The sequence below is a fragment of the Gopherus flavomarginatus genome, chromosome 10 (genome assembly GCF_025201925.1).
Source record: "Gopherus flavomarginatus isolate rGopFla2 chromosome 10, rGopFla2.mat.asm, whole genome shotgun sequence".
NCBI classification, from domain to species: domain Eukaryota; kingdom Metazoa; phylum Chordata; order Testudines; family Testudinidae; genus Gopherus; species Gopherus flavomarginatus.
This window is the reverse complement of record NC_066626.1, coordinates 56,836,664-56,850,511: the sequence shown is the minus strand read 5'-3', so window position 1 is coordinate 56,850,511 and position 13,848 is coordinate 56,836,664. Positions and strand designations below refer to the sequence as shown.

At 37.6% G+C, this 13,848-nt stretch overlaps 1 protein-coding gene across 2 annotated transcripts in view; it reads left to right on the top strand.

Annotated features, from left to right (window-relative positions):
- The window catches only part of ACVR2A (activin A receptor type 2A), a 105,874-nt gene that overhangs the window by 45,253 nt on the left and 46,773 nt on the right, over window positions 1-13,848 (top strand). For both annotated transcript variants that reach the window (XM_050969256.1, XM_050969257.1), the window contains exons 2-4: window positions 2,023-2,230; window positions 6,064-6,173; window positions 9,508-9,662. In XM_050969256.1, the coding sequence (XP_050825213.1) occupies window positions 2,023-2,230; window positions 6,064-6,173; window positions 9,508-9,662 (473 nt within the window). The remainder of the gene's footprint in view (window positions 1-2,022; window positions 2,231-6,063; window positions 6,174-9,507; window positions 9,663-13,848) is intronic.

Genomic DNA, 13,848 nt, shown 5'->3' with positions numbered 1-13,848 from the left:
TGCATTTATCACCCTTCAAATAATTCTCAAATGGTGTAAAGATGCACTTATCTTAAGGCACTATTATAAATGTGGTTCCTGCTATTTCTCGTTTGGTTTGATAGAGACTAGTTTAAAACATCTCAAGCGCTTGTTGTTAAAGTACTTTAAAGATCTTTTAGAGTAATTTACTTGAACTAAAAATGAGAAATGTGGCTTGCCCAGTTAAAATCCAAAATATAGTTAGTTGAGGTCTTGCTAGAAAGAGTGTTTCGGTTATTTGCATTAAACACATACAGTATCTGAAATGAAAGCTTGTCACTTCTCAATCGTGGTAACCTAGGAATGGGGTGAGTCCAAGTGTCTGGTGACACTTCTGTTTTTGCAGCTTTGATGGGTTTAGCAACTCTAGGGTCCACAGCTTGGACCATGTTCAATATCATGGATTCAAGGTTCACTGAAGGGGGCTGCTCTCATTTCTAGTGAATGGGTGCCAAATGGCTCTTGACTTTCAGCTGTTTCTCTACTACGTCCCTTGATATCCAGTAGATGGCATCAGTGTATAACGGATTTTTTGTACTTTGTTCTTAGTTGGAGGATTCGTGTTCATTTCAAATACTGTACTGTATTTTTCTATATTACTCAGACTATTAATTGGAATTTCCCCTATTCAAAGCAATTTCTTTTAATATTACAGAATTTTACCCCAGGTTAGATGCTTGTTTCTGTAAATAGTCTTTCCTCCTTGTGCTATGTAATCCACATTTCTAGAGTGTGGCAATCATTTGGAAAAGTAACCAAACAAATCCTTTATAGTTCCTATAAACTTAGAAGACCTAGTCATGCATTCTTTGATTTTTATATATAAGCATTTTGCCTTTTTTTTTTTTTTTTTTTTTTTTTTTTTTTTTTAAAGTTTACAATAGAACAAGACATTATTTTGAAGGAAGACTACAGGTTAACCGTATATGGAGAATAGTGCCTTTTGATTGACAAAGAGGTGTGTGCAGCTTCACATCTGGGGTGAGAACTTTTTGTTTGGGATTTTTTGAGGTATCAAGAAGTTTGACCTCTGGAAACTACTTTTAGTTTTGTCTGAGTCTCATGGAAAATTTATTTCCTAAACAGCTTCTTTGACTTTGCCCCTACAGCCAATCCACTCTCCCCACCCCACCTATTTCTGGTATTTAATTTCCTATAGATGGACAAACACGGGAATCCTAAGCACATTCAAACCATGTGAGTTCCTGTCTAAGAGTTTAACAGTATCTTGAAAACTTACTTAAATATCAGCCTGGATCCCCTGGATATGTATTTGGACAGCTAGCCTGAGCTGCTGCCTGTGCTAGCGTGGCTGTACTGCTTTTTTTAGTGTGCTTGCTTGAGCAGAACTACTAGCATGGGGACATCTACATGAGCTAAGAAGCATACCTCTTAGCTCAAATGTAGGTGAACACTATGCCATTAATTGGGTTATTTTTTCAAACTTTTCTTCATAACTGCAAGGGTTAGAAATTTTTTAAGAGCTGAGCTAATGAAGTAATCAGGTGACCCTAGGTGACGGAGGGATGCTGAGACAAGGAAGTGAGGCAGCCTTGGAAAACTGGATAAATTCTGCTAACTAATGCTGCTTTGGAATTTAAGATCACCATTATTTGACTAATACTTACTGATTAAGCTCTATCCTTTAGCCAATAAAACCTTTGGTTACAGCCATATAATGAAAAGCTATGCCAAAATTTGTCACTTATTTGGTAAGAAGTATTTTCCAGCCTTTTTACAAATCTTGACAAGCTATGCGTTGTTTGGGCTATATCATTAAATTTAACAGAAAACCTTTGTTTTTAGCTGCTATTGTTTTTATGTTTCAGTACCTGTTTAGAATGCATGCTAACTTTAAATATAGCAATGAGAAGAGAACTTGAATATTAATAATGGTATCAATATAAGAAGCTTATATGCAGCCTGATTTTTAGTGTTCAAATGTGCTTCAGCCTTCAGAATCCAGTGGTTTAACATTAAATTATTCTTAATTCCAAATAGGTGCCATACTAGGCAGATCGGAAACACAGGAGTGCATCTACTATAATGCTAATTGGGAAAAGGATAAAACAAATCGCAGTGGCATTGAACCTTGTTATGGTGATAAAGATAAAAGACGACACTGCTTTGCTACATGGAAGAATATTTCTGGATCAATTGATATTGTGAAACAAGGTTGTTGGCTGGATGATATCAACTGTTACGATAGGTGAGAAAATTTTAAGTATCTTAAGTATAATAATGCTTTAAACCAAGTTTACTGGGGAAAAAAAAGGCTAGTTAGGAGACTCGTTATAGTACATTGTTCACTATGTTAGAAGCCAGAATTTTTTAATTTAGGTGCCTACAGTTCCCATTAAATTTGTTAAAGCTTTTACTTTATCTGGCACGTTGGAAGAAGGAAGGGTACCAGTAAGTAAAATTAAAACCTAAGAGGTTACTAAGAGGGAGGGAGTTTGGGTGTGGGGAGGACTCAGGGCATGGCCTCTGGGAGGGAGTTTGGGTGCTTGAGGGGGCTCGAGACAGGGGGTTGGGGTGCGGGAGGTGGGGTGCAGGGTGCAGGACCCAGGCACCGCTTACCTGGGGTGGCTCCCCGCAAGCAGTGACTGTCCCTGTTGCTCCTAGGCAGAGCACGGATAGGTGGCTTTGTGCTCTGCCTGCATCCCGAGCGCTGGTTCCAGGAACCAATGGGAGCTGTAGGGGTAGTGCCTGCAAGGGACAAGTGCACAGAGCTGCCTAGCCATGCCTCCACCCACAGGCACTGCCCCCGGAGCAGCGCACAAAGCCCCCTAGCCATGCCTCTGCACAGAAGCAGCAGGGACAGGGAGCCGCTTGCCGGGAGCCACCTGAGGTGAGGGCCGCGCCTGCACCCAAACTCCTTCCCAGAGCCCATGTCCTGCTCCCCCTCCCGCACGCAGGACCCCTTGTGGCCGTTTATCCACCTAGGAGCAGCAGGGACATGTTGCCACTTCCAGGGAGCCAGGTAGGGAGCCTGCTGGCCCCACACCAACTGGACTATAAACCAGACTTTCAATGAAGATCAGAAATGCTAGTTTATAGAGCTTTCCAGTTGGTAAAGTGCAAGATAACATAGCATTTACTGCAACAAAGAGTCCTGTGGCACCTTACAGACTAACAGATGTACTGGAGCATAAGCTTATGCTCCAGTACATCTGTTAGTCTGTAAGGTGCCACAGGACTCTTTATTGCTGTTTACAGATCCAGACTAACACAGCTACCCCTCTGATACTTAACAGCTTTTACTATAGTTGGACATATTTTTCATCATCTTCCATTGACTCATAGAAATAGTGACAAACTTGAAGTATTCGTGTTTTTTTTTTAATTTTTCCCTTCTGATCCCTTAAAGTTTATTTTAAAAGTACTGCTTATTACTGAATGATTTAAATTAAGTATTCGAACTAGTGCCTGAAGTTATATTCCTAGGGGTAGAATTTTAAAAGCATTTTAGAAGTCCAGCTCTCATTGGACCCTAAACCATTATTCAGACATGTCAATATATAGCTTGATTGTCAAAATTTCTGAGCACCTAGAAGCTCCCACTGAGGTCAGTGGCAGCTTCCGTGTACTCATAATTTCTGAAAATCTTGGCCTTTTTTGTGTAACTGATGGCCAGTCAGATATGGTAAGCAATAACACACGCAATAGGATTGTATTGGGGTATCAGTAGGCATTGGTTGGGTCCTAGGCCGAATGCTAAAGATTACAACCATCTAATTGATCTCTGTATGGTACTCTGAAGGATTCTTTTGGAGCTACAAAATGTCTTTATACCAGTGGAGAGGGAGGAGAAGGAAGAAAAGGAATACATTAAATTTCTAGTATTGTCTTTGCATTAGTAAAATGTTTCCAAAAAGCTTGAACAAAACTTGAAAAAAAAACAAAAAAAAACCACCCCTTAATCTTACAAATCTTCATATCTTTAAAAAAAAATTGTTCAACTTTACTTGTGTCAGTGGAAGAAAGTGATATTCATTATAGTCCTCTTTACCTCATAAAGAAGTTTTATAGCTTTAAGTTCATCAGTAAAAAGCAGTTTAAGGAAAAATTGTAATTCTGATTTGCCAGTTCCTCAGAAGTAGCAAAGCATCTATAGATATTTTCCTGACACTAACTGAAGTGTTGCTGTGCTGAAGGGAAAAAGGCAGTTTTTTATGAAATCTTGTCAACTGCTATTCACAGTGTTGTAGAACTGTATTTCAACCATCGTGGGGAGGTAGTGAGACTATATTCCCTTTTCAGGGGAAGGGTAGGTGTGAGGGGTATATTTCCAGCTTGAGGGTTAATGTTATTACTCTCAAATTTTAAAACTTCAAGGAGGGACTTTCTGCAGTGTTTATTGTTGGCCTAATTCTCACTGGAAATCCATGAGAATTTTGGCACTAATTACAAATGAGAGCTGACCTAAGAATTTTCAAGAGTGCTTGGAACTGCCTCACTCAAAGCTTCCTACAAAGACGAAAAAAGATTTGGAAGAAGTCAAAGGGTGTGAGAGGAGTGAAAAGTTGAAGAGGAAGATTTTTTGTGAGTAGACAAAATTGCACTAGCATAGTTTAAACTGGTACAGCCCCCGGTGGATAAGCTTATCTCGGTGTAAGAGTGGCTTTTTCTTTTAAGACAGGTTTAAATTGCCTCATGTGGATGTTCACAGTTTTTGTATCAGTCTGTTTTTGACCAGATGAGTCGATCTTAAGGGCCTGTCTAAACATGGAGTTATTCAGGAATAGCAGTTGCACTTCAAATTCATACTCCTCCTTGATCCAAATTAACTTTCAAGTGTAGACAAGCCTTAAGTTAAGTGGAATTGCACCAGTTGTGTTGATTAAACCCTACATTTTCTAGAGAAATAAAGGGAGCTAAGGAAGTGGGAGCGAATGCTAATTTTTTCTTTGTAGCATACTATACACAGCATTTAGTGAACAAAAAAATTAAGATATTAAAACTTTGCTCTGGTTCTTAAATAACAATTGATTTTGGTAATCAATATTATCTAGTGCATTTCAGTAAACTATTCTTTTTTGTTTGTTTCTTTTGTGCCAGGACATCACTATTTTATTTATTATTGGAATACAAGATTTCTGAATAGTGTTCTAATTGAAAACATTATAATATCTGTTGTACATAACTTCGTTAGTTGGCGAAGGACTATTGCAGTTCACTAAACTTTTAAGTTTATGGTATACCAAACTCCAAATGGTTCCAGACAAAGAATATCAAGCAATGAATGAATTATGACAGAAACAGTTGCAATTATAATGAGCAAGTCTTCTAATTGTATATAAAACAGCAGCCTTCAGCCACTTCTCCAACAAATTCAAACTCTTCTTAGAGTTCTTCACTATTTTTTGCTCTCTGGTGTAGAGACAACTTCTATTGTCTTACCTTTCCTCTCCTGAGTTCTTGTGGGGTGGGGTTTTGGTGGTTTTTCCTCACCAATTTGTCATGTCTTTTCATGTGTCATAGTTCTAGATTGTTACTGCAATAAGCTCTGGCTCTGGGCAAAGTTAATGTTTGGCTGCACAGAAATTTCCTGTATTCTACCCCTTTTAAAAGGTGTTTTTCTCCCAACAGCCTCACAGTGAAGGTTTCATGGATAAACTCAAGTCATTCAAAGTACTCATTTTATTTATTATGCCACATTTAAATTGGGTTCATCAATTGTTAAAACCTCCACCTGAACTACCCCCTCCTCTTGCAAGAGGAATTTTTGAAACCCAGCTTGCTGGTGGCTTTTTTGGGATGCTAGCATGTTTGCAACTTGCAAGGTTAGGAAGATTATCTCTGCATCAAGGTTGATCAATGTTATATTTCTGCAAATGGAAGTAGACCTGTATTGAAATATATATTTTCTCCTCAATTTAGCATGGTATTCCGATAACACCATCTTAGTCTAGTGGATCACAATTTTCAAAAGTTCATTTTCAAAGTTAACTTTGTAGCTACTATGTGCAATATTTGCTCTTGTACAAAGGAAGTCAGTTTTAAATGAACAAAAATGACTTTTCTGGTGCTCTCTTACAGGACTGATTGTATAGAAAAGAAAGACAGCCCTGACGTGTTCTTCTGTTGCTGTGAAGGCAACATGTGTAATGAACGTTTTTTCTATTTTCCAGAGATGGAAGTAACACAGCGTAAGTTGGTTTAACATTCAAAAGAAATGGTTTTGCAGTATTGGCCAGAATACAGTTTCTGAATGTTTAGGCAGGAAGACTTTTTTTTCCAGAATATTTTGGGTAGCTTCTGTTAGTTTTCCCTTTCCCAAACATATGTGGAAGAGGATTTTTTGGTAATTATAGTGGTTCAGAGTTGGTTGTATTAGTGTAAATAATTTGATCTGGGCAATAGACTAACTTTTTTCAGCTTGAAATGAAAGGCCCATGTTTTGGAACAAAACCATTCAAATTGATAAAGCTATTCTAAGCTAGTAGGGGGAATCTATCCTTGGCAACCTGTTCAGAAAAATCCAGCTAATTAATTCATACTCTTTTGAAAATCTAAACAAAAATTCATTTTAAATCTCATCTTAGATGTAAGTAAATGAAACTGGTTGTGTTTGAACTGGCCATAATGCCATAGCACACCCAACCTGTGCATGTATTACCTTACAGACGCATGCCCTGGAGTAGGTACTTACTTTCTTGTGAAATGGTCTGTTTAATTTTGTAACTTATTAAATGAACTCATTGTCATTGCTGGGCACACTTGTAATGTATTAAAAAAAAAAAAGTCTGCTTAAAAAAACACACTAAAAGCTACTAAGAAAACTGTCTGGAAATCCTTTTGGGGAGAAGGGGGAAAATCCTGTGCATGATGTTTTTAAGTAATAACTTTAAAAATTTGCGATGCTATTTTTCCATGCCTTCCAAGTAAGGTGCTTAACCTGTTAAGCACTACTAGGTCACCCTAACGACAAATATCCATTTGAAAAGTATGGGGTGTGTGTGTATATATATATATTTTAAAAAAAAATTTACAACTCCTGCCTGTGCGCCCTCCTCTCGCCCACCACACACACCCCGCAAAAGCATTAATTAAAAGGATGAGATGATCTGCTTTCATCTACATGAACAGTAGTGCTGCTTTATGGGTTATCAACAGTGAGTGGGTGTATAAGTAATTATTTGAAAACAATTTATTTACACTAATTTTGTTCTCATAAATATTTCAAATTAAGTTTGCAATTGACAACCATGATAAAGACGAAACTTAATATCTATTCATTTAAATTATTTCTCTCTCAGTTGGTGGTTGGGATGTGTGGTTTCTTCTGATGGGTGGTGGTGGTGGCGGGGGGTAGTTCTCTTCCAGGTCCTAAAACAGTATGACCTCCTGATCACAGCAATATAACAGGATATACAGCCAAAAAATTAATTGACCTCTCACTTTGGTACTAACAGTAGGGACTCACTACACTCTCCCCCCGTCTCCCAAGTACAAAATATAGAAGAGATGCTCTACAAATTCCTTAGATCCATGTATGCCTTTTTGAAAACAAGACTTCATCTTGAAGTTACTAGTAAATCCTGAGATAAAGAGCTAGAGCATCCTTTAAAGGTATTACAATGGTCCATTTTATTACGCAATGCAAAATGTGCTTCTGTAGATTTATGCTCATGTTTAATTCAAGAAAAAAATTATTTAGAATGAATTTGGTATGGCAAAGACTACAGAAGATCGTTTTTCCCTTCGGCTACATGCTGGCACTATGGTAAAAGATGGACGCACTTCTGCGCAGGCTATAGGAATATCCCCTTTCTACAGAAATAGGTTGACATTAGAATTAAAATTTATATTTAGATTTAACAATCTAACGTAGTTTGAGAATTGCATATTAGAATATTTTGCTGCAAATTTTGGTCTCCTTGGCACGGCATTCGTGGTACTTGAGAGGAGTCATGATTACAAAGCAAATGATTTTACAGAGGTGGAAAAGTAAATCAATGTGCTCAGTAGGATAATAGTATTCAGATCTACTGGCCAAAGCAAGAGTCGCTTTCTGCCACCTGGATCAGTGATGTGAATTTGAGGAAATCTTTGCTCTTTTTAAAAAACATTTAACTAGGGTATGTCTAAAGGTCTGACAGCCTGTCCAAGACTCCTTCCCCTGGCCTGTTTGCCTCTGCTTCCATGCTGCCTGACCCTATCGAGTCTGCATTGTTCTTCCCCATGAGTTTTGAAAGTATCGATTTCTTTGGTTTTATAGTTTGTTTGATTTAAATGTTTTTTGCAAATGCATGTTAACGCTATGCTGCATGTTACAGAAAATAATTATACATTTTATAATTTTTGTGTTCTTCATATATTGTGGTGATTGTTTGTATGAAAAAGCAAAATCAATAAATACTTCTGTAAAGAGAGTGCAAATTAAATAATAAAATATTAAGCAGTACATGTTTTGCTGAGGCAGTTTTAAGTCAGACAACTGAACTTGTGGAAGTCGCTTCCTTTTCCACACCCCTTCATTACTTAAATTACACCAAAGAAAGTGTGAGGGTGTACAAGCTTTGAGTGACCAGAAACAGTTCATTTCACTTACTGCAGATGGTAATTCCTTGTGTAATAAAGTAGTTGGCTTTTAAATGCAAAACATGTTAAACTTTTTCTTAAGTACCCCGCATATTTAAGGTAGTTTTAAAAAATAGTGTGTTTGTGCATTTTAATTGATTTCCGATTTCCAATTTCCATGCAAATGAAGCTTGACGCAAATCACAAGTCAGTCAATCATTTGATAAATAAATACGTTAGTCACCTTTTTCTAAGGTTTTAAAAGTTTTTAAAAGGAAAAACTAAATCTGAATGCATGCATCTTAAGTTATATAATTGCTTAAATAAATGTATATAGATATAATATATTCTTCTGATTAGGAAAGAGAAGCATCACAGTGTAAAGGTGTTGTTTCAGTCAAGTCAATGTGTTTTTTAATGGTTAGTAACTGAGAATCCAGTTTTCTTCAGGAAAATAACTAAAAAGTACAAATGCAAAAGAAGATTACAATTAATTTAAAAATCAAGATTTCATATTTGCTGATTTATATCATGATTTAAAATTGGTGATTTAAATAAACCCTGTAAAATGGTGCCTCGTGATATAGTTCCCTAAGTTTGAGCATTCACTGTGAATTTATTTTTCTTGGAATGGCAGTTTTGAAGATTTATTTTAGGAACTGCATGAATATTAAACAGTTTGATGTATAAGAGGAAGATTTTCAAAAGCAACCAAGGAATTTAGGAGCATAAGTCCTTCAATTGAACTTTAATTTACATGCTTTTGAAAATCTCTGATTAATCTTTAAAATCTGTATCTGGCTATTAAACTGTGTTGTGTTGAATTAGGTTCCGCCACTGTGTTCTGCTACTTAATAAATGTGTTCATTTCTTTTAGAACTTAATAATCAAGTTTAGGCATTGGATGAGCTTGTTAAAATCTGTAATCGCAGAAGATTAATTGTAACTTTTGTTCTTCAGCCACTTCCAATCCTGTTACACCTAAACCACCCTTGTTCAATACTCTGCTTTACTCGTTGGTGCCTATAATGGGAATTGCGGTGATCGTATTGTTTTCATTTTGGATGTACAGACATCATAAGCTAGCATATCCTCCAGTACTTGTACCAACCCAAGTAAGTTGCTATATTGTAATCTTAATGTTTTAGAATCACTATTTTTAAAGCAATGTGGTGAGGGGGAGAGAGGATATTTTTAAGTGATGTGACTGAAATCTGACTTCCTTTGCATACTGAAGCAGGTGCTTGGTTTTCCTTGCATAAGGAAACTTAGCAAAATCAAGTACTGGTAGGTTAGGCTCTAAAATTATCAGAACCTAGTGAAGATTCAGTTCACCTTTTAACATTCTAAAAACCCAGCGTATGCTTTTAAAAAAAGAAAAATTAAGTAAACATGTCCATATATTTATTTTAAACAGTAAAGACTCAATATTATGGGAAAATGGTAAAGTCATGTTCGAATTGTTTCCTTGATGTGAATGGACTATCTACTCATCATAGGGAATAAGGTGCTCATGATCTACTCCTGTTGGGGATGTGTGGGTGTGTTTTAAAAGTAAAAAAGGATAAAAGCTGGTAACTAGCAAAGCAGAGGTTATGTTAAAAAAAAAATAGATAGGCTTAGATAGCAGTTTTTTAAAAGTAAATGAAGTGCAGTCATTGGATTGTGTACTAGTTAGCTTGGCTACTGCACAATTTGATTGATCTTCCTCCCATTTTCTCTCCTTTTGTTAAACAAGCATTTTGCGTCTTGTTTTAAATTAGATCCAAATCCTGCAAACACTTCCGTATGTGCTTTAAATGGGAAGTGGTTTGAAGAATGTGATCTTTGACTGTAAGTTATTCAGCGAAGGAGGCTAGCTTTCTAAAAAACAAAGCAAAACAAGAACTTTGTATAGCCCTAGCATGATGGGGCCACAATACCTGATAGGCATTCTAGGTACTATTATAATATTAATACTAACTTAATTTATTTTATTTTTGTGTGTGTTTGTAATAAATATATTCTGGTCACAAAGGTGCCACCTGAGATCAGCACCTTATTGGGTGGAGGGGTCCAGGTTACAGGCCCCCTGCCTGGGGCTGAAGCCCCTGGGCTTCAGGCCCCTACCCCCTGCGGCATTGAGGTTTTGGTGAGCTCAAGCTTTGGTCCCCCCTCTGGGGTCGTATATTGTATTTTTGATGTCAGAAGGGAGTCGCAGAGCAATTAAGTTTGGGAACCCCTGTGCTAGAATACATTGCCTCCCGGTTAACATTATTGATTAATCTGATTGTAAAACACGCTAATTTTTTGTCAGACCTAATCAAAACTTTACATATGCTTGTGCTCTGCTGACACCACTTTCAACCGTACTAGAATTGCTACTTCTGCATATTCCTACAGATGTTAGTGGTGCATACGCAGAATGAGATCTGTTGGTTTGTTCCATTAGTAATAGATGGGGGGGGATCAATATTTGTCAAATGAGAAATTAGGAGGGGCCAACTTTTAATTCTAAAATAAGACTGTTCATTTTCATACTTCAAAAAGAGTATTGCTAACACCTCAAGATGATACTTATTGATACTTGTAGTTACCTTACGTATTTAGAACTTGATTGGAACTATAACTGCCAGCACAAATCTCACCTCAGTTAAAATTAGGAACTTTTGATTCAGGGGTTTAATTTTGGAAATGAGTTAAAGCTTTTACCTTTTGCCTTTGGTTTTTACCTTTTTTGGTATTAGTATCTTACAGTTAAAAGTAATGTTTGTGGGGAGGGAAGGAAAGGTAGCATACCTAGTATAACACTTCTTGCCCATGTTTGAGCCACTAAGTCTTTAAATTTCTTATTAGTTTTATATGGGACTAAAATGTAATTTATTCTTTGAGATATTCCCTTATATAAACTGTTTAATATTTCAACCATCTGGGTTTACTGTTTATGCTGTTAACTTCATACCACAGTGTGGATCTGCAATGTGACTAAGTTAAAGCATCTTTAGTTTTTAACTTTTTGAGTTTTCGTCACTGCTGTACCTTTTAAATTTTTTAAATACCACATGAATGTAGGTTTTGCTAAATTTTTGTGAAAACAAAATCTAGAAAGGGCTGATGCGTGTGTGTGGGTTTTTAAATTATTTTTATTCATTTTCATTTTGACAGTTGTCATACTGCAAATGTGTATTTATACAAATGCTTGATCACATTGAATAGGAATTTCATTTACACTTTAGATTAGGCATCAGTTTAAAAATTGTTCATGTAAAATGCTTCACTTTTTTAGTGTGTTTAGTGCTGGCGAAAATTGCCAGAGGTATAGCTTTGGAGAGTGAAGTCCTCTATCCACAGAACAAAGTGTAGAAAAAATGGCAGTTATCCAAGCTTCTTTCCCTTACCCTGCTGATCCCTCTGTTCTGGGGAGAATCACTCTCTAGATAACCAAATAGTTCAATCTCCATACTCATTCAATTGAGACCACTGTCAGGGATGTCAAATAATACCAGTTGTGACTGTGGTGTGACTAGTCTCTTATCTAATAGATCTGAACATTTTACAACTGAATAAAATGTCAAAAATTAAACTTTGGGCAGTTATATAAAACAAGTTTCTCCATTCATTTTATACTAATCCAGACACTTCACTATGAATATTTTATACCTTTTTACAATAGCTCCAGAAAGTAAACACTGGAATTTTATTTAGAGTTGTGTCTAGAATAAGAACCTCCTGTATTGGAGCACAGGATTTATTACTTAAAGATTAATACTTTTAACGTTGTCAGAGGACATCATCTTAAAATCTAGTCCATTTAAGAGTTGAAAGGGTCAAGATCCTTGGATAACTGCACTCATAATGCAGTAATGACAAGTCAGAGCAGTAGGGAGGAATTTCTGACTACAGGAAGGAAGTAGTTAAGAGGCGAATTCCCCTTTAAGCTTAAAGTTTCTACAGAAAGATTCCCTAACTTAAAAAAATGTATATTTATAACTGTTCTCTGTAGTTTTGTTGAAATACTCAGTCTAAATTATTAAATGAGATTTTGGGGTTTCTCTGCATGCACATTTAGTTCATGGTAACCTGAGGTATGAGTTTAGCCTGCCACAGACTAACTGTCCATGTGGACTTTGCTCATTAACTATTTGTTAATACTTTTTGATCTAGTCCTCTTTGAATCGGGATTATATCAAAGCTCTTTAACAGATTTAATGGACATGAGCAGGGTCCAAATACACAGTATGTATGTGGCAATCTAATGAGGGGTAGATTAACAGCCCTGTTTTGCCACAAACTAATTGTTGATGTAGAGAAACTTAGGTCTTGTCTACACTGGCAAGTTTCTGTGAGGTAAAGCAACTTTCCTGAGGTGTACACACTGCCAAGCCACTTAATGTGCAGAAACTGTGCAGTTGCAGCACTGTAAAAAAAAAAAAAAAAAAAAAAAAAAAAACCCACCTTGACGAGAGGCGTACAGCTTTCTGCGCTGGGGCTACAGTGCTATAGTGCCAGTGTAAACACTCTGTCAATTACAGCACTGCGATTGTCCTTGGGGAGGTGCTCCACAATACCTGTTCTCCCTTCTCTGGTCATTGGTTTGAACTCTACTGCCCTTCCCTCAGGTGACCAACTGTCATCTCCACTCAAATTTCTTGGGAATTTTGAAAGTCCCCTTCCTGTTTGCTCTGTGATGCATGCAGTTGTGTCAGTGCATCTTTCCAGGTGACCATGCCTGCTCCACACGCAGGCGATCCCCTGCTTGGAGCAATGCCGTGCTGCTGGACCCCATCAGCATTTGGGAAGAGGAGGCTGTCCAGTCCCAGCTGTGCTCCAGCCATAGGAATTATGACTCCTATGGGCAGATTTCATGATGCATGACAGGCTATGACCGAACACACTGCAATGCAGGGTCAAAGTGAAGATGCTGTGCAACACCTACCACAAGGCAAACTGCTGCTGTGGTGCTGTGCCCACGAGTTGCCAGTTCTACAAAGAGTTGGACGCAATACTCTGTGGCAACCCCACCTCCACTGCGAAGGCCACTGTGAATACTTTGGTGGTTCGTGTGCCAGTCAAGAATGGACTAAGCCAGGAGGAGGAAATCTTGGATGAGGATGTGGAGGGTGACCCAGAGGCAGAGGATGACTTGGAGGTCAGAGATGCATGCAGCCAGGAGATCTCTACTCTGGTGGAGGCTAGCCAGTCACAGCTGTTGGAGCTTGGCAAAGCGCAAACAGGAGAGGAGGCCCCTGGTAAGTGGCTTTGATTTTTGGGAATCACTGAAGTGTTGTTGGGGACAGGAGGGTTGCAGAAAGCAGACTTGTG